This window comes from Bos grunniens, chromosome 25 (assembly GCF_055505025.1).
Source record: "Bos grunniens cultivar Pamir isolate PY7600 chromosome 25, Bosgru_T2T1.0, whole genome shotgun sequence".
Classification (NCBI taxonomy): domain Eukaryota; kingdom Metazoa; phylum Chordata; class Mammalia; order Artiodactyla; family Bovidae; genus Bos; species Bos grunniens.
Genome location: NC_141189.1, coordinates 17,105,089 through 17,126,145, shown reverse-complemented (window position 1 = coordinate 17,126,145; position 21,057 = coordinate 17,105,089). Strand labels below are relative to the sequence as shown.

At 43.8% G+C, this 21,057-nt stretch overlaps 1 protein-coding gene across 4 annotated transcripts in view; it reads right to left on the bottom strand.

The window, feature by feature from the left end:
- Nucleotides 1-21,057, bottom strand: part of XPO6 (exportin 6) — a 107,090-nt gene that overhangs the window by 63,073 nt on the left and 22,960 nt on the right. For 3 of the 4 annotated variants that reach the window (XM_086375185.1, XM_086375186.1, XM_086375188.1), the window contains exons 2-4: nt 7,307-7,397; nt 4,189-4,301; nt 3,025-3,222 (exon numbers count right to left, since the gene is read on the bottom strand). In XM_086375185.1, coding sequence (XP_086231311.1) covers nt 3,025-3,222; nt 4,189-4,301; nt 7,307-7,397 — 402 coding nt within the window. The remainder of the gene's footprint in view (nt 1-3,024; nt 3,223-4,188; nt 4,302-7,306; nt 7,398-21,057) is intronic. The other variant, XM_086375187.1, reaches the window with a different exon arrangement.

Below are 21,057 nucleotides of genomic sequence, written 5' to 3'. Positions count from 1 at the left end.
ATTCTCACATTTCACAAGGAAAGAAATGGAGTCTCACAAAAGTGGCAGGAGTTGCTAAAGTCAAGGTAATTTGGAACAAAAATCACCACCTCCTGGTTCAGTGTCCCTTCCACAAAGGGGTGTTTCGAAGCCATGAGGACTGCAAAAGGTGAAAGGAGTCATTTATGAAGGGTGGGCAGAGGGAGGTAGTGGGGAAGAGAGGAAGACAGCTACCCTTTTGGAATCTCCATGAGCACCTGACCTAAAAGGGCTCTTCCAAATTCTCATTTACAATCATTAATTAAATCTCATGGGCAGACAGGTAATGTCTGTTCTTCATCAAAGGAAATGATCCCGCAGGCACTGTCTCGCGCCAGGGGTCATCCTCATTGCTGCCGACAAGACTCGGCTCTCTGTCTGCCTCACGTTCCATTGCTGCTTCACACAAGACACACCACTGACCAACCCACAAAGGCAACCACTCAGACCCCCCCTTCCGGGTCCTTTCCATCTCCGTGGACTTCCCGGCTCCCTCTTAGAGAACATGGAGAGTAACCACAAGTTCTTTCCAACTTGGAGAGAAGGCAAGTGTGTCAGAGAGCCAGCAAGCCTCTCGCCTCTTAAGCCCCAACTCCAGGCTCCTGCCTGCTGCCCTCCTCAGGTCTTTTGCACGGTTATTCCCTCTGCCTACAACGCTGTTCCTGTTCCCTGGATGCCTACATGACTCCCTCCATCACCTCCACTCAGGTTTCTGCTCAGATGTCTGCTTCACAGAAACGGCTTTCAGGATTATCCCTCTAAATAATACCCCTGATATTTCCTCCTCTTCACCTGATATTTAGTTTGTGCACAATACTTTTATTAACTACCTGAAAGAAGTTATTTGCTTATTATTTGCTTATTGCTTACTGACACTTCCCCCTTGGGATTATAAACTCCATGAAGGTGGCTATTTGTTCACTACTATATCCCCCCATAGGAGAAGGCAATGGCACCCCACTCCAGTACTCTTGCCTGGAAAATCCCATGGATGGAGGAGCCTGGTAGGCTGCAGTCCATGGGGTCACTAAGAGTCGGACATGACTGAACGACTTCCCTTTCATGCATTGGAGAAGGAAATGGCAACCCACTCCAGTGTTCTTGCCTGGAGAATCCCAGGGATGGGGGAGCCTGGTGGGCTGCCATCTCTGGGGTCGCACAGAGTCGGACACGACTGAATCGACTTAGCAGCAGCAGCAGCAGCATATCCCCCCATGACGTGCTTAGTTATTCGTATTGATACGTGGCTGGTATTCAGAAAACAGTTTACTAAATGCATGCATCTGGATGTTCCTAGTGGTCCAGTGGTTAATAATCTGCCTGCCAACACAGAGGACACAGGTTCGATTCCTGTTTCGGGAAGATTCCCACATGCTGTGGGGCAACTAAGCCCATGTGCCACAACTACAGAAGCCCAAACAGCCTAGAGCCCGTGCTCGGTAATAAGAGAAGCCACGGCAATGAGGAGCCCACACATCGTCACCTAGAGAGAAGGCCTCACTCACTGCAACCAGAGAAAGCCTACATGCAGCAACAAAGACCAAAAATAAAACGTTAAATGCTAATCTCAGAAAAAAAATTTTAACCGATGCATGAATTTTCTTTACAATATCAATGCAATAAATCTCTAGACACATGAATCACCATACAAAACAAAATAGTACTGAGTGAAGAACTGCTGTGCCACTTTGAGAGGCAATCTGAGAAAAGCAAGATGGATGCTGCTGCTGTTTTTTTTAATTGCTGTATCATTCAAATGGTTTGTAGGGAGAAGCAGTCAAACATTAGAAAGTGCTACTGTTCAGGAAAATTCTGAACCTGTAGTCACTGAGACTATAACCAATTTTCAAAGACTGTTATTGCTATAATCTGTACATGATACCCATTTTCTGCACACCCAAGACTGCCTCAATAATATAAAAACACTTCCAACTTTATCACAGGAGTCAAAGAATGAAAGCATCTCCCCCTTGGCTTTTAGGGCCCATCTATTCCCTGATGATTTCCAAATCCTGAACCCAGATCCACATTTCCTAATGTCTCACCTGATGGACGCAGAAGCAACATACAAATCTTAAATGTATTCTCTGCGAAACTGAACACACCATCTTCTACCAAAACCCATTTCCTCCTCCTCCATCCCTGGCCTGGAAAATCTACCATCTGAGCCAGAAACCTGGAAGGCAGTCTAGCTTCCTCCTCCCCACATCCTCACAACCCAGTCCCTGCCCAAAGCCTCGTGATTCCGCCTCCTCCGCTCCCCACCAAGGTTCACCAGGCAAGCCCCAGCTCGGCTGAGGCCCCTCAGTTCACTCGATGTCTCCAGCAGCAGCCTTCCTAGCCTCCATTACTACCTCGCCCTTCTGCCACCCAGAGTTCACACTGTTGCTAGAACCGTCACTCCAGCATAAAACTGTGACCACATTGTCTCCCTTTTCCAAACTTTTCCTCAGTCCTCAAGAAAGGACTGTGAATCAAACACCGATGCCCTCTGCGAGAGCAAGGCCCTTCCTGCCCTGGCCCTGCCCATCAGCCCAGCCTCTAATTCTACCACTTCACCACCTCGCATCACCAGCAACACTGGAAACTCAACACTCAGCTCCATGAGTCTAAATGCCGTGTCACCACCACACTCTGCATACTCCACTGCTGTCGTTACATATTGTGGGGTAATTATTACTTGCACAGCAATCTTCCCACTAAACTATAACTTCATCCTGGCACCCAACACCTAGAGCGGCACCCAACAGGGCTTCCAATATTTGCTGGACAAAATTTCACGAGAGGTTAGCACAGCAATTGGGGCTCCCCATCCCCCACCTTCTCCACTGCACCAATGTACAACCCATCTGGAGAACAAAGCTTAAGGGAATGAGCTAATCAACCCCACAGAGCCCTCACCACTGCAGGTCTAAAAAAGTCTTAAAATGCCTCTTCCAAACAGAAAAGAATCACTCCTACAAACAAATTATTTGCAAGATCAAGTTTCCCTAAGTATCTCCTTACCTGTAAAATGTTAGTAAAAAAGTCATGGTAGAACATGGGCCAATCTTGACGGCCAATGTCAACAATCACTTTGCAGAGCTTATTCCGGATGAAGTAAGGTAAGGTTTTGTGGTGAGCCAAGAGGAGTTTGGGCAGGCAGCTACGGATTTCCATCTTATCCTGAGATGGGACCCCAAGCCACATTTTATTGATCAGGTTCTGAAAAACAAGCACACGTCTTTTAAGTTAACAATCTACTGCTGGCTAAGTGGGAAAGAATCCACCTGCCAATGCAGGAGACGCAAGTTCAATCCCTGGGTCGGGAAGATCCCCTGGAGCCAGAAACGGCAACCTACTCAAGTATTCTTGCCTGGGAAATCCCACGGAAAGAGGAGCCTGACAGGCTACACTCCATGGGGTCGCAAGAGTTGGACACGACTTAGCAACTAACACAGAACAAACTGACTTTCATCCCACAGCAGCTGTCTCCCTCAAACAAGAAACTCGGCTTTCAAACAAAGGCTTGGAGCAATTTGGCAATGACAATAATAAAATATTCAAATTCTATGATACAACAACTTCATTTCTGGGAAAACTGGCAACATAATCTAATGGAAACAAAAAAGGGCAGGTACAAAAACTTTCGATTACACTATTGTCTCTGTTAAAAAACAATGGCAGAAACAACTGTAACGTAGGGGCAGGAGAACAGTTTGGTGAGTAAAGGTATGATCACTTACAGGAATATCACATAAAGGCAAGTGTAGGGAGGGAGGGGCCGAGTGCACGTGGCATGAGCAATGTGATCTTATAATTACATTTTTTTTAAAAAGTATGCACTGGAAGACAATGATTGGAAGAGAGTTGACATAAATGAAGATTTCTGTGGTTGGGATGGTATAATGGTAACATTCCTCCTCCCAAACTGCTTTTCTTTCATTATCTCTTTTAAATAATAACAGGGAAGAGAAAATTATATGTTACGACAGAAGACCTCCCAACCTTACCCCATCTTACCTTCTGGAGTCAAGGAGAGAGAATCCTGACAAAGGCAGCACGTGGGAAGAAGTCCCTGCGCTTATTCCCCAACCATGTACACATCAAAAGTGAAGTCCAGCGCCAAGGACAAGGCAATGTGACTACAAAATACTCTTCAGAATAGTATAGAAGTATCTGACAACTTACCTCAAAAACCGTTAAACTGTACATCATTACATAGTCGTTCCTAGTGCTGGAGAGAAAATACAGGCAGAATCTCCAGGCTCCTATTTGCTGAGCAAAGTTATTAAGAAGTTCCTCTGGAAAAGTTAAACAGCAACAAAAAAAGCTATGAAAATACATGAAATTAATACAAGGCTGGGTTGTCCTATTATTTTTTTAAATGCCTCTCTCCACACAAAGCAATGACACCAAAAAAAAAAAACAAAAAACAAAAAACTACAATATCCAGCTGACTCTTTAAGATAGAAAGGACAAAGCATACAATATTTTTCTGACCCTAAGGTGACCATGAACACTGAGTCTAAAATACCAATAAATAACCTAGCTATGGACACTTTCTTAGGCAGAGAAACTTTCACTGTTGAAGTGCTTAACCTAGTGAGCGGATAGATAACTGTAAGAATATCATTTTTGCCTTATAAATGATGGCTGATTGGTAACTTATTTCCTCTGGGGTACAGCTATACACACATATATCTAGATAGATAGAAAGATAGATTAAGATAGATATATCCACGCCACTCACTCAACACTATTCTTACATACAATTACACACACACAATGACAGCTAGAATAAGAAAAGAAAAATTAAGACTAATGTTATAAATACAGGACTGGAAAAAATGGAAGAGAATTCAAGATGGCTAACTCCCTTCATGTGAGTTGGTTTTATTTTAAAACACCACCCAAAGAGTTGGAAGTCGGTAAATAAAGAGTAGCAACCATGGGAGTTTCCAGGAACCCTGTCTACCTCAAATCACTTGGAAATGGTTTTCTTCCTCCTGAGGCTGCTGGACAGACAGCACCATTAAGAGTCTATCACCGTGCTTCGAGACATGCTGCCCATAAGTCATATTTTATGCTGTGTGTGTCATAAAATATAACACAAAGTGGGTAAAAATACAAAGGCTATGACCCCGAGAGATTCTCAAAATCCCCTGGAAAAGCAGCGAGCACAGCAGCCCATCCTGATCCTACAGTCACTGCTCTGCCAACGCCCCACCACTGAGGCTAAATGCACCAGGGCAGTCTCATTACAAATCCCAGAGAAGCAAGCGTATGGTGCCTTCTTACAATAATCAGGCAAACCTTCCATGTACCCCAGAGGTGAAGTCCAACCAGAGACAATAACCTCTGACTGGAAATGAGGAGCTCTGGGCTCTGTTCTAGACTCTATCACTAACCCGCTGAGTCTAAGCCCAAGTGAATCCCTGCTACTCATTGATGCTTCAGCCTTCTCCACTTTTAAAAATGACCAATCTGTCTCCAGAGGCTCCCTGCTATCAGCTCTGTCTCTAGAGCACTAATAACACATTTCTGGTGGAGGATGGGTGGGGCCCCTATAATAAAAGGTCTCTCCCCTTTTCCCCACCTAGCGTGGAAAGACTGTAATTTATTGTAAGATATCAAAAAAGAAGCAAGAAGTGGTTCCAGCCCACACACTCAAATAAAGCTACGGAGACTAGGTACAAAGAGAACTGAACTAAGGCATGCCTGTTACTGAGCCCCCGGATTCCCTTTAGCCAGCATTTAAATTAGACATTTGTAGCATCTGGTTATTTAAAACTACTTTAAAATCAGATTAGAATACAAACATGCTAAAATGATACCACTTTTAATGCATGAACACTGAAGATGAATAACATTTGCACTGCAAACTGAAATTTAAGAGAAAAACAAAAACATGTCCATTATAAGCTAAAAACAGGACTACAGAGAAATCTGTGTTGGAATATATAACAGATTGATTTAAGGGAAAGATCCTTCACCTCCTTTGGTAAAAATCACCAATGATGTTTTTACTGTAAGGTACTTTGGTAGCATAAAACTAATAAGGGGCTCACTCTGGGAGCAGGAGTTGCATCAACACAACTGAGTAATAAGGGAACCTAGGGGAGCAAGCAAAGGGGGTCTTCTGAGCCAGGTGCCTGACCATCCACTGGGCCCAGCTTCTGTCAGTACCCCCCATTGATAAATGCTCTGGTTCCCTATAGCACACTCCCTTAGAAGAGAAAGGCATATACAGGGGAGGTCCAAAAGAGACCACCTCGTTTAAAATGAAAAGCGATAAGAAGGTGCATCTCCCAGGAGCTGATGTGATGCTCAAAGGATGCTGCAGCCAAAGCTTCACTGACTGGCCACCTGAAAATCCTAACCCTAATCAAGCTTTGGACCAAAGGCAGAAATCGGCCATACCACTGAGCTGGCTAACATAACTTAGAGAAGCCACATGGGCCAGAGAAATGGCTCTACAGAGTCCTGCAGACACAGAAAAAGGCCTCCAAGGAAGTGAAAGCAATGAAGGTCAGTGCAGAGCAGCCAGACATGCAGGGGCAGGCCTGCCGGTTTGGATCAGGAAAAACAGTTTTCATCTTCAAGTTCAGGACTTGGAGACACAGAGAGAAAGACTACTCTAGGACCAAAGTACAGCATGGCTCTGAAGCAGAGATCTCACACTTGAATACCCTTCTAATGTACAGCATGCTTTAATGAATATCGTGCATGTAGATGAATATAAAATTTAGAAAGAGGTTCTAGAAGGCGCTGAGATTCCCAGAAGACCTGAAGTTATCATACGTACATCTCTCTGTTGTTTGAAGCTTTTGTTCAACAAAAGTTGCAGAAGGAGAGGAATAACAGTGGCGATAAGGAAAAAGCAAGAACTGGAGGTAACACCCGTTAAAGGATCTCTGGGCACTAGGTAAGATTTCAGCTAGACTTCTACACACCAAAAGTATGATTGTTTTAATGCTTTTTATGAGATTTTTTTTTAATTAAGTCACAGAATTCTTGTAAAAGTTCAACAATGCTGAAATCAAGAGCAAAGCAGGAGAAAGGGTTTCCACATATGGCCAAAGGAAAGAAAATCCATCACTCTGGATTAAAGTGGGCTCTGCTGACTACATCCATTGCAGCTAGGTTTATAGATCCCACCAGTCACTGACCAGCAGGACTGGAGCAAAAACAAGCCAGAACTCAAGGGGAAAGATTCAGGCTTGACCAGTCGAGAGTACCAACTCCTTCCTGCCCTCTGGGGTCTGTTCGTTATAAATGACTCTTTACAATTCAACACTCCACTTACCTATCTCACGTTTCCTTTCATTGGTTGTACAGTCATGGAAAAACTCTGTCATCAGACTTTCCAATGCCCTGAGAGAGGCTTCTTCAGATGCCTAACAAAGGAATTTGAAAAAAAAATCAGCAACTGTATTTTCAGTTCTATGCTCCTCAGTTCCGTCCAGGTCACATTCAACAGTCATAGTAATTTACTTCCTCAAAACATCTTGTCAACATTCTTCAGATGCATGATATAAGCCAGAAAAATTGCAGGGAATTTCCCACTTGGCTCAGTGCCCAAAGCTTTAGAATACTGTATATATTCATACTACTGTGCAATTAATTTTCAATTATTTATGCTAAGGAAAAAGGGAGCAATAATTTAAAATTTAATTCTGGAAACATATTAAAAGCAAATTAACAGTCCCTGATTTATTTTAGACTGAACAGGTAGAGTGAAGAGATTCAGGGAGGTTAGGGTGCTTTATAGACTATCCGTCAACAATATATCTGCCCCATGTCTGAATTGCGTGTGTTAGTGACAGTCGCTCAGTTGCGTCCAACTCTTTGAGACTCCATGGACTGTAGCCCGCCATGTTCCTCTGTCCATGGAATTCTCCAGGCAAGAATACTAGAGCAGGTAGCCATTCCCTTCTCCAGGGGATGTTCCTGACCCAGGACTCAAACCTGGGTCTCCCTCATTGCAGGTGGATTCTTTACCGTAATTTGAGCCACCAGAGACTACTGGCCATATTCTGACTCAGAACAACTGTCGTCAAACTGCCGCATGGATATCTGGGGGTTTTCAAAGGGACTTCAGGAGCCAAACATGATCCCTCAACTCTCAATCTCACATGAGCCACCAACAGAGATTAAGGTGCAGCTAAGAGCCAAGCAGAGCAAGGACTCAAAATAAGAGCACCTCCCAACTACAGACCCGCAGAGAGCCCTACTCTCAACTGAACCACTCCAGTGGAGAATGAGAAGAGAGGGGCCCGAGGCTCCCCCAGGGCTCCTCCTCTCCCTTTTCCATGCGGAACCCCAAACCCACTTCCTCTTCTCTTACTGAAGGCAGGAACATCAAGCACAGCAATGAACTTGAGTCTACACTCCTCACATAACCAGTCTACGACAAGGTGAGCGCTGGCAGGCCCTTTGTGAATCTTCACTGGCATTAACCTACCATGAGATGATCAGGAGACTACAGCAGTTTTGATTGCTTAATCGTCTATTAATTTCCTCCTTTCCACCCACCTTTCCCATATCCTCTCCACTACCTCCAGAGTGAGAGCTGACCATTAAAACTGCATTTTAAGGGAACTTTCCTGGTGGTCCAGTGGTAAAGAATACACCTTGCAATGCAGGGAACACAGGTTTGATCCCTAGTCAGGGAACTAAGATTCTGCTGCCAGCCCTTGGGTCGCCAACTACTGAGCCCATGGGCTCTGGAGCCCTTGTATCACAACTAGAGAGTCTGTGCGCCACGACGGAAGATCCCGCCTGCCGCAAATAAGACCCATCACAGCCAAACAAATAAACAGATATTTGTCTAAAAACTGCATTTAAAACAAGTCCACATTCAAATGTGTCATGTATCAAACTGTAGTATTAGCAGGGGCCTCTACTTGGTAACTGGCTTTGGAGGAGACTGAGGAACTCGGGCCATTTCTGTGGGTGAACCAGCACTTCTTAGGACTGGTACTAATGATACAGGCTGAATCAGGCTGTATCAGCCCATCTACACCAACCAGCACATGTAAACACGCCGTACAGCACACGGGGCCACGTTCAAGCAGTGCCAGGCACAGCTGTCCCTCCCGCGCTGTGGGCATGGTGACAGCCATGCAGTGAGAGCGCAACTCTGACACGTGGAGTGATGGACTACTGCTCAACAGTTCCAGCACTTGCGAATCTGAAGGGCTTTCTTGTCTGAATTTCACGGTAAGTATTAGCCCTCCATTCCTTTTTCAAACCAATACATCAGTTCAACCAAGAAAAATTACTGGATTGCAAGCTGCTTAATTCTAAACTACACAATTTTTTAACACAGAAATAACCAGAATGTGCAACAAAAATAAGACTGCAATGTGTGTGTGTGTGTGTGCTGATCAAAATGGTCTCGCTGTTCTTACTGGCAGATTTTCTAAGTGTTATAAATTCAAATTTCAAAATGAATTTATATAAATAAAAGAATGCTTTGGTCTGCTTCACAGATCAATTTGGTGTGCATTTCATCTGAAAAAATGATCTTCTGTTTTTAAAAGTTTGTGAGAAGATTTGAAAGAACCAAAGGAAAATCTATGTTACAGTAACTTTTTGGCAAAAAAAAAAAAAAAAATAACCATAAATCAAGACATATTTCTTGAACTAAAAAAAGCCAGCTATTTAGCTAAAATAAATCAATAGTTTTCTGGAGCCAAAATAAGTTCCTGAACACTAAAGACACATCTTCAAGTCACACCTGCTTCACAAGTGATTCTTTACTTTTTGGCCGAAGCATGCAGCTTGTGGGGTCTTTACCAGGGATAAAACCTGGGCCCCCTGCAGTGGAAGCGTGGAGTCTTAACCACTGGACCACCAGGGAATCCCTCCACAACTTATTCTTACAGTGAACCACACCAGCGTAGACTAGAAAAAACTTGAACTCATCACATTCCGGCTGTCAAGGTTTATTTCAGATGGGTTCTTGAGGCAGAAGTTCATAAACTTGACAATCACTGGCCATATATCAAAGGCTGCTGAAGCAAGTTTCTGCCTCCACAGAAAATCCATCTCTGTCTCCACTCCAGTCCCATCACACCCACCCTCCTCACAGCTCCAACCCAAGAAGCTAACACTCCCACAGAAAGGGGAAAGATGAGCACCCACCAAACCATAGCATGTGCTTCTTATCTAATGACGGTCGCTATATGAAAATGGAAACCTCCAAAACCTAGTGACCCAGTGCCGTCACCGGGAATTTCTCAACAAGGACAAATAACGTGCTGCCTGCATTTTCAATCACTTTTCTAACTGCAAAAGGGATACCTACTCTACAGGGTGTTAAGGGGATCAAATGAAACGCTCCATGTTAAGCTGCTGGGTAAACTCCTAGGAGCTATCTAATTCCCGGTATGCCTGCTATCGTTTTTATTTAGTCCCAGATACAAATCAAAGCAGACCAAAGCAAAACAACAGAAGTATTCAGGCCTCCTGTGAAACTGGAGATTCATGCCCTAAGGGGTTTGTCCCAAACATATTTAATTTAGTGGGGCTTTTCTAACTGGATTTCAAAACGCAACTATTTTGAGGGGAAGGAAAGGAGGTTGAGACTTTACTAGGGTCACACAGTCAGAACAGAGATATAAAGGATAACATTCAAGACCTGCAGATGATTGAAGGGATATTGGAGAACTATCCCTAACTGGCAAGATGGCCAGTGGACCCCTTGCCAGTTGTTTTAAGCAGGTGGTGAAGCCAGAATTCAGACAGCAATGGGTTAAGAAATTAGTGAAGAGGAACTCAAAAGCCTCTTGATGAAAGTGAAAGTGGAGAATGAAAAAGTTGGCTTAAAGCTCAACATTCAGAAAACGAAGATCATGGCATCCGGTCCCACCACTTCATTGGAAATAGATGGGGAAACAGTGGAAACCGTGTCAGACTTTATTTTTCTGGGCTCCAAAATCACTGCAGATGGTGACTGCAGCCATGAAATTAAAAGACGCTTACTCCTTGGAAGGAAAGTCATGACCAACCCAGACAGCATATTCAAAAGCAGAGACATTACTTTGCCAACAAAGGTTCACCTAGTCAAGGCTATGGTTTTTCCTGTGGTCATATACGGATGTGAGAGTTGGACTGTGAAGAAGGCTGAGTGCCAAAGAATTGATGCTTTTGAACTGTGGTGTTGGAGAAGATTCTTGAGAGTCCCTTGGACTGCAAGGAGATCCAACCAGTCCATTCTGAAGGAGATCAGCCCTGGGATTTCTTTGGAAGGAATAATGCTAAAGCTGAAACTCCAGTACTTTGGCCACCTCATGCGAAGAGTTGACTCATTGGAAAAGACTCTGATGCTGGGAGAGATTGGGGGCAGGAGGAGAAGGGGACGACAGAGGATGAGATGGCTGGATGGCATCACTGACTCTATGGATGTGAGTCTGGGTGAACTCCGGGAGTTGGTGAGGGACAGGGAGGCCTGGCGTGCTGCGATTCATGGGGTCGCAAAGAGTCGCACACGACTGAGCGACTGATCTGATCTGATCTGAAGCACATGAGACTACACTTTCAAGTAATAAAAGGACAAAGAAATAAAACCAAGCACCCTGATGTGCTAGGAAGAGAGGTTTCAATTCCCAAAGGCTATTCAAGCACTGCACTGATTAACCGACGAAGAACATTCAGAATTCAGACACACCTGACTGCTTCCCATCCTGGACACGATTTAAGACCCAGATCTTAACAGAACAAAAGAACGAGGTCAGCTAAAAACCAAGCAAGGCACATTCCACACACAATAAAATTTCAGTTACATGCAGGTATAAAATATAAGAGGTAAAACAATAAAGCTTCTAGAAAATATAGATCATCCTCATGACCCCGGGGTAGGGAAAAAACTGTTGAAAACACTAAACACAAAGAAAAAGACTGGTAAATGGAAATGGTCATCAAATGGCACCATGAAGAGAGTGTAAAACAAAGCCACAAAATGGAAAAAGATATCATCAATATGGGTAACAGCATAAAATAACTGCTACAAATCAATCAGGAAAAGATAAATGACTCAATTTTTTTCAACAGGCTAACAGTTATAAAAGAGGATACTCCAAAAGCTGATACATAGAACAAGTACTCAACCTCATTAGTCATCATAGAAATGTAAATTAAAAACAATATAATGCCACAAATCTATTAAAACGGCTAAAGTTTAAAAGACAGTAACAGGTAGTGCTGAAGATGCTGCTGGTGGGACTATAAACCGGTATAACCATTTTGGAAAATGAACACATGCATACTTTATGACCCTGTAATTCTACTCCTTGACAATATAGCCAACAGAAATTTGTACCCCACGAAATGTACACAAATGTTCACAATACCACTATTCATAATATCCAAAGAGTCCAAAGAACCCAATGTCCACCACTAGTGGGATGGATAAGTTGTGGTTTATTCATCAGGAAGATGTTATAACAGTAGAAACGAATGAATATTGCTTCATACAACAACATGGGTGAGTTTCACAAACAAAGCTGAATGAAAGAAGCCAAGATGCATCCAACCTTCATTATTTGTTTTATGCTAACTTTTAAAAATGAGCAAAACAAATCCATGGTGTTACAGAACGCATGCGTGCTCGGTCGCGTCCGACTCTGCGACCCCGTCAACTATAGCCTGCCAGGCTTCTATGTCCATGGAATTTTCCAGGCAAGAATACTGGAGTGGGTTGCCATTTGCTCCTCCAGGGGATCTTCCTGACCCAGGGATCGAACCCATGTCTATTGCGTCTCCTGCATTAGCAGGCAGGTTCTTTACCACTGAGCCACCTGGGAAGCCCTATAATCAGAAGAGTGATTATTAGCCTTTGGGGAGGAGGGATTCTGGGATGCTGGTAATATTCTATTTTCTTGACCTGAAAGTTACAAAAGGATGACTGCTTCATGCACTTGGTAAGTACATACACACAAGTCTTGAAACTTAAAAGGAATACTTATTTTTAACATTCAGGTTGGTGTCTGCAGACTCTGATATTAGAAACTGTGTTTTTTCCTCTAATAGCACAATTATTAAGAGCAGTCTGGGGACCCAGAGATGAAGTCTGAGCGTGAGACTCCTAAATTCCTAAGAATCATCACCTATTTCTCCTCAAAGCTGCAAGGATGACAACAGAAAGTTACAATTCCATAAGTCTGTATTTCCCTTAGACTTCCCTCAATAGCAAATTTATACAGGATGGTGAATTAAATGTGGCTCATAATACACTCGTGGAGACCTATGTACATATCTAAAAAAATCTTTTCTGTCCCAGAAAGAGTTAAAATCTGCCAAGTGGAGCTTTCAACTGTTCCTGCCTTAACTTTATCTGCCTTTTTATGGCACTGCTCATGGTCTAGCAATTCAGAGACTATATGACTGATTTATTTATTAAGTCAACCAAGACTCACAATTACCTAACAACTTACAAAAAAATTGAGAGAAGGGGAAGGTCCACATAATTTGAAATCTTCTGACTCTTCCCCACTTCCACTTCTACCAGGCCCTAACCCCCTCCTGCCTAGATTAGTGGAACTTTTTACCTAGTCATCCTGATGTCAGCTTTCCCAATTCCAATTCCATCTGTACTTCCCTACCAGATAAATGCTTCTAAATAGCCACTTTCGGCCCCAGTTAACCTAAATCTAGCTTTCAAGAGACTTTATATCTGGACCAACTGAGATGTTCAGTTAACTCTTCAAAAAACAATCTCAATATTCACTAAGTAACGAATACTGCATTAGGTCCTTGAGATACAAAAGACTGTCCTTGACTTCCAAGAACTGGAGATGGCCTAGGGAGCCCGGGCGGGGCGGGGGGCGAGGGTAGAGACTATGGGGCCGGTGGGGGTGGCGGGGAGATGTAGAATATGATGCTTTATATCCTACAGTAGTGACATATGGATAAATAGCTTTAGGAGCCCAAACAGAACTCTGAGAGACACAAGGAAAGCTTCACAGAGATGACAAAATCCTTAGGGATTTGAAGAATGCAGACGTTTACTAGGAGGAAAGCATGCCTATGCCTGATTCACTGTTACTCAGCACAGTAAGCCGTCACTCTGGTCTGAACACTCATGGTCTCCAGAACAAACAGCTATTCCCACCCTGCATTTGCTCCTTGGTCAGGTGGCGCTAGTGGTGAAGAACTCACCTGCCAATGCAGGAGATATGAGAGACTCGAGTAGGATCTCTGGGTCAGGAAGATCCCCTGAAGAGGGGCATGGCAACCCTCTCTAGTATTCTTGCCTGGAGAATCCCATGGACAGACGAGCCTGACAGGCTACAGTCCATAGGGTCACACAGGGCCAGAGAAAACTGAAGCAACTTAGCACATACGCACAACTTAGCACGTACGCACAGCAATTCACAGTTCAACCTTCATGAAATTTCTTATGAAGTTTTCAGTACAGATCCCTCCCTTGTTTTCATCTTCTGTATTTCCTTGTAAGCGGTATCACAGAATTTTGCCCATGGCAGTGTTCTCTGCTCACTTCAGAATGGAACCATTAAAGAGCACAAGCTCTGGTGTCGGGTTCCTCGGGTTCAAATCAGAACACACCTCAACCTCGGCCTAGTTATTTAACCTGTCACTCTTTCTCCTCTTACGCACAACTGGGAATAATAAGAAAACCTAACTCATGGGGTTGTTCTGAGGATTAAAGAAAATAATCTGTGTAAAGCATGTAGTAAACATAATGCCAGGAATAAAGGAAGGAGGTGAAGTCACATCTCTACCTGTTAATAATTCATAGATGCCAGGCCTCTTCCTCTAATGAGAACATAAAACTGTCTGGAAAGAGATTCTGCCCAATACGTTCCTACTTGCTGTAACAGCCGGCACGGTTGCAGTAGTAGTGTCAGTCGCCGAGTCGTCTCCGACCCCGTGGACTGTAGACCACCAGGCTCCTCTGTCTGTGGGATTCACCAGGCAAGAGTCCTGGAGTGGGTTGCCATTCCCTTCTCCAGGGGATCTTCTCAACCCAGGGACAGAATCTGGGTTTCCCGCATTGCAGCCAGATTCTTTACCATCTGAGCCACAGGGAAGCCAGTACGGACTGGCACTCAAATATCTTACAGACCGAATTCAGGAGAGTAAAAGGAACAAGTAGACTGTTGATATCAGTTTTCGTTTCTCAGGAATAATGGTAATTCTTCCAAACTCAAGATACATAAAACTGTGCTTTAATTTCCCCCTTTGAAGAGCTCTGATCATAATGACTTTTGCTCACAAGCACCCAATGATTAGGTTCTGAAAACCAGGAGATTGCTAACAATTTATCGTAAAAACACTGAGACTGATAATGGATAATACTGTGCTTTGTCTCCTAAGACAAGACACCTAGATGACAGTTTTCTCAAATCCTGATAAATCTGCAATGTTTTACCTAAGTGCCTCTAGAACACCCCTCTGTAAAGCATAACCTTTTTATAAAATTGGTACTGGGAAAAAAAAAAAAAAGACTCTTTCTTTAAAAGAAGGTTGTTAATCAAGCTTTTCGTCACCTTTGCCAAGAGCTACATTTTGTCTGTTCTTCAATGAGGTGAATCACATGAGCCTTCTGTACTCAGGCTGATGCTTCCTTGATAGTAAACCTAAATATGAGGGCAAGCATGCAGCAGAGTCTGAGCTCAAAGACTCCTACAGCAGATCCAGAACATTTTACTACTCCAGTTGCTTCTATCTAAAGAAGGTTCTGGAGAAAAGTGATTCTATATTAACTGCTGACCAAGGTTAAAAATAAAAAGTATGCAAAAGACACCTGGTGTGTTAATAAGAGATTTCATTAGCAAAGAAATTCAACCTCATGTAAACTCTGGAAGCTAAGAGGATTACCACGGATGTCTAAACTCTCAAAAGAAAATTCACATTCTTCCCTGCACCCTTCACCAGTGCAAAGAAAACTGATGAGGGAAAATCTCCTTGGCCTTTAGGCCTGCATATAAACATGAGATGAAATACGAAGCTTAAAATAACACACAATGGAAATCAATGTGACATCCATCCATCCATCCCGTCCTGCAGGCAGTTCAAAACGCCAGGAAGCACACCAGGGAAGACCGAGGCAGGAGAAGGGCACGCAGAACAAGCCTTCTCACCCTTCCCACCACTGCTCTTTGTTTTTTACAGGACAGTGTCTGCAGATTGAGACACAGACTAAACAAACCATGGTGAACTAGAAAACCTATTTTATTTCTCTAAAAGCAAACTGGTGAAACCAGTTGAATCTTCAAAGTCTAACACACGGGCTGCTGAATGCTGAGGTAACAGATACATAGTGAAGTAATTTATATACAAAAGTTGCATGGCAGGGGTTGGGGGGGAGCGGGACATGTATTCTACTGATGGAAATACAAGGAGCACCACACCATGTTCTGGGAAAACAAAGCCCAGGCAGATGTACTTATCACAACTCTATGAACACGTGTCTGCAGCTAACTACTGAAGTTATACATGTGCCCACAAAGGCTCCTGGCTGTCTCGCCTACAGCTTAAACTGAATGACATTTGCCCTTTGAGAGTAACTACAGACATAACTTTGTATGAGATCATCATGCAGATACTTAATATTTGATTAAAACATATACTGCGGCTACATCTAAACATATTTCTAACCGTTAAAAAGCACCTTTCTGCTTTAGTCTAAATCTACCATAAAGTTGATCAACGGCAAGACATCCCCCTCTCCCGGTCCCAGTATTTCTTGGGTCTGCAGAAAGTGCCCAGTCAGATTCTGTTTCTTCCATGAACAAAAGGCTCTGTTGACAGCTGAGGACTGGGAGTGAGGAGCAGTATGACAGCCCAGCGTCTGGGCCAGGAAGCCCACTGGTCCCACCGCGGTCACGAGAAGTCAAAGCAGTGTATTCTGTCCCCACGGGAACCAATTAGAGGAAACATCTCGTACCCAAAAGACAGTGTGTTTTATATCCGGAAAACCTTATCCCTGTACTACTGGACGAGCTATAAAAACAAGAGGCATCAATTAGCTACGAATGGACAGGTGCACTGGTTTCAAAAATGTCCAGCAAATCTAAAGAAAACCACAGAGTCATCACAAGTAACTCATACCTGATTCTAGACTAGATACTGCACTGGAGGGGGGGAAAAAATGCTATAAAGAACTTAATTTGGCAAACTGACAAAATTGGAATACAGATGGTAGACCAGATAAAACTACTGAATCGATGTTAAATTAAAGTTGACAGCTGCACCGTGGTTATGTAAGAGAATATTTCTATTAGGAAATACACTATATTGGGGCAGTGGACATGACACAGGCAACTTACTCTCAAATGATTCAGAAAATATCATGTGTGTGTATGTATATGCATATATACACATATATACTAGATACACACAGAATAAATGCAAATAATAAAGCAAATACGGCAAAATGTTAACAAAAGCTGAGTTTGTAGAAAGAGTGTTAAGAGTGTTCCTGGCACTACTCTCTCTTTGCCAGATTTCTGTCAGTTTGAAATTTTTCCAAATAAAGTTTTTTAAAATCTCGTCTGTTGGATTGGTACGCTCCATCTTGCTCCACACTGCTCCAAGTTAGCTGGTCAAAGAGGAAAGAAAAAGTGAGAAGAGAATACAATAAGGGAAGAAATTATTTTACTTTCTCAGATGCCAGATTTATTATCTCACACTGTTTCTGAAAAAGGATAATACCTAGGTCAGATATTAAAAATTTTGCATCTGCTGGTTGGACAAGAACCACATCCCACTAGAAGCTAAAATACATACAATTTATATTGTTATTTATCTATATTCTAGTCAGAAGGCTTTAATTAGACAGCCAAAAAAGCAAATGATAAAAACAGTTATTCTGCAACAAACTGTCTAAAATAAATGAGTAATACAGCTAAGACTAGGCTGTCTCTTCACAATCCCATCTGCTTCTCTTTCCCAGGTACATATCCCAGGAGAACAAATGTTTACATCTGCATGTGGAGTCAATTAAACTCAAAAGATACTCACTGAGCACATTTTAACACAAGGCATGCTACCATGAATTCCTAAATCAGGACCATGGAATCTTGAGAGAAATAAAACAAACCCCAAAGAACAGCAAGTCAACCTCCTTTTATAGATCAGGAAAATAAAGCTCGGACAGAGAATCTTGCCCAAAGTCGGCCAGCTACTGGTCAAGTCACCGGGCAGGGCCACCAGAGTCCCTTCCCAGCCGTAGCTCCTCTACCCCTTAAACAAGCGCAGAGGTGTTCTGCTCCAGGAGCTGGAGGGATGCTGAATGACCGGGTGTTACCCTGCCTCTGATAAAACCAGGAAGTGGATGGGTGAGGGGCTGACGAGCCACCGTAAAAACAGGCGGCAAGTGTGAATCACAATTACCACTGCAGCTCCAACCTAACCGATTCCATCTCACTGCTGCTGCCACCGGAACTGTTTAGGAGCAAGTCTCCTGCAAAACCCATACCACGTGCCTCCTAAATTACTCTGGAACAGAACTGGCTTTTTAAATAACAGTTAAAATAACGTTTGAAATTTTGGCAAACATCTCCAGGCTGTATTACAGAGTGCTGGAATCTGGGAGAGCATAATCACTTCCTTTGCCTCGCCCTAGTTCTATCCATCGATATATAATCACTTCCTTTCCCTCACCCTAGTATTATCCATTGATACATAATCTCAAGAGACGACGTACAGATCAAAGTCTAATGTCCTCCTCAGGATGGGCAAAGCTGCAGCCTCCTTCCTGTTCTGAACTGTCCTGGCCTGCCCAGGTCCAGCCACGACAGGAAGGCAGGACACAGAGCAACATGAGCTTCTCCTGCGGGGAGGCAGGTGAAAGGCTTGAAAGCTGGGTGGTTTTGATGCAATGACTTTCTACCCGGTAGATGCGGGCCATGTTGCTAGGCTCCCCCCCACCACTCACTCATCATAAACAAAACAGTGATCAGTCTCTCCTGTGGGAAGGAAAAAAAGCGAGGAGGGAGACACAGCCCGGAAGAATGTGCTCCAGTACAACTCCCACCTCGGGTACAGATGACAATCCCCCAATGGGCACCAAAGCAGGAATGAAGGGACACAGAAAAGGAGCTCTTTACATGAGAAATGACTGAACAGGCTTCATGCGAGCCAGTGCTAACACTGAGAGGTCCTTGGCCACAGAGAAAATGCCAGGTGAGAGGCAGCCCCCGCTCCAGAGTACAGCCTACATGACTTTGGGCAAATCCTGCAAGCTGCTGGACAAGCATCCTTGGACTAAACGCAATCAGGTGTGTGTTATGCAGTTGATGATAAAAGGAAAACGCAAAGTGTTAAATTGTTCAGTCGTGTTTGACTCTTTGCAACCCCCATGGACTGTTGCCCACCAGGCTCCTCCGTCCATGGAATTCTCCAGGCAAGAATACTGGAGTGGGTTTGCCATTCCCTTCGCCAGAGGATCTTCCCAACTCATGGATCGAACCCAGATCTCCTGCACTGCAAGCAGATTCTTTACTGTCTGAGCCACCAGGGAAGTTGATGATAAAGCACCATGTAAATGTTAGCTAATGTAGTTATCCCTCTCTCACTATGCGTTACTCTCAGCCCACCCTTCACGTTTGGATTTGCTTTTATAAAGACAAAGTCCCCTAAGTTGTCGTCAGCTTGTCCCTCTCAATACACCCTGCACCACCTTAATACTGTAATTCTTAATTTACAATCAGTCACGTTACTTTAAGGCTCTCAAAGTACCACTGCCAACTGCCCAACGGTGCTGATGTACCCCACACAACATAAACCACGATGGCCATGAGAGCAGCTGCCGGAGGACCTCTGAGGGTGCTGCATGCTACAGGAAGCGTGATGCTGCTGCACAAGCAGAGATGTGCGCTCGGTAGGAAGTGACGCTTCCTGGCTGGGGGCTCTAAATGCTCCTCCCGTCACCACAGATGACCACGAGCCACCAGCAAAGAAGACACCATGTGCTCTGGTAAGAGCGCTCTCTCGGCCAGGGACTCTCCTGGGTGCTGGGTTCCGCACAGCACTACTAGTCTATGCAGCTGTCTTTTAAGTTTTACTTTCAAGAATAAGCTTGGTACTCATGACTGTGATTTTGTTTAAAAGCTGTAACTTTTACAATATGGAAAGCTACTGTAATATTGAAACTCTACTGATTCTGTGCCTCCAGCGCTTTGAAGATTCACTGGGTTACAAGGGCAGAACAGCGGCAGTTCCAGGGGTGTTTTTTCGGAGGGTGGGGGAGTAGGGGAAGTGGAGGTGGGAGGTACACAGGAGAAAGGAAATTGATACTTAGCTCCTGTCCAACTGTCTGACCTGCCAGGAACCCTGGCCTTGTTCATATCCCTGGGTAAGGCAAGGATGACTCAACAGCTTTCCACCAGCCTCCAATCCCCACATAACAGGAACAACTAGCTGGAAAGAGGAGTACATTATGGCCCTTTTCACGGTTCTCAACTGGGGTAAGGAGAGGAAGACGGAAAGAGAAAGTGCGGCTTTTGATTCCCACCTCTAGGCTTTGCTCCTCACTGTGGGCAACAACCCAAAGCCAAGGGACAGAAATTCCACGCCACTGCACCTGTGGTGCACTTCCCCCGTTACTGGGAAGGCTGGATCCTACCGATCCTGGGAACGCCTTAAAAGTGAATTGTGTCTGACCTCTAACCTGTGTCTGACCTCTAACTTCACCACTTACTTGGTGCATGACCTTGGACAAATGACTTCATCTCTCTCAGCCTCAGGTACTTCACTTGCAAAATGGATTTACAACAGTCCCCCCACACCAGGCAGTTATGAGAAGTCAATGACATAACATACAAATCCACCGCCACCCTTAACCATAAAGGAGCAAAACTATTTCACTATTTTTTTCATTGATGAGTCAGTAACCTTGAAAAAAAAGGAAGACACCAAAGAAAAAAAATTCCAAGTAAGAGTCAACTAAATGCTCAAAAAAATTCCAAGACTGCCACCATCTTCACCAGGGCTACAAACAAAGACTAAAAGAATGGTGCCATCACCTTCCAGGCTTCTATTTGTGTTTGGGACAACATGGGTTGGAACCAAATCCACGATTGCAGC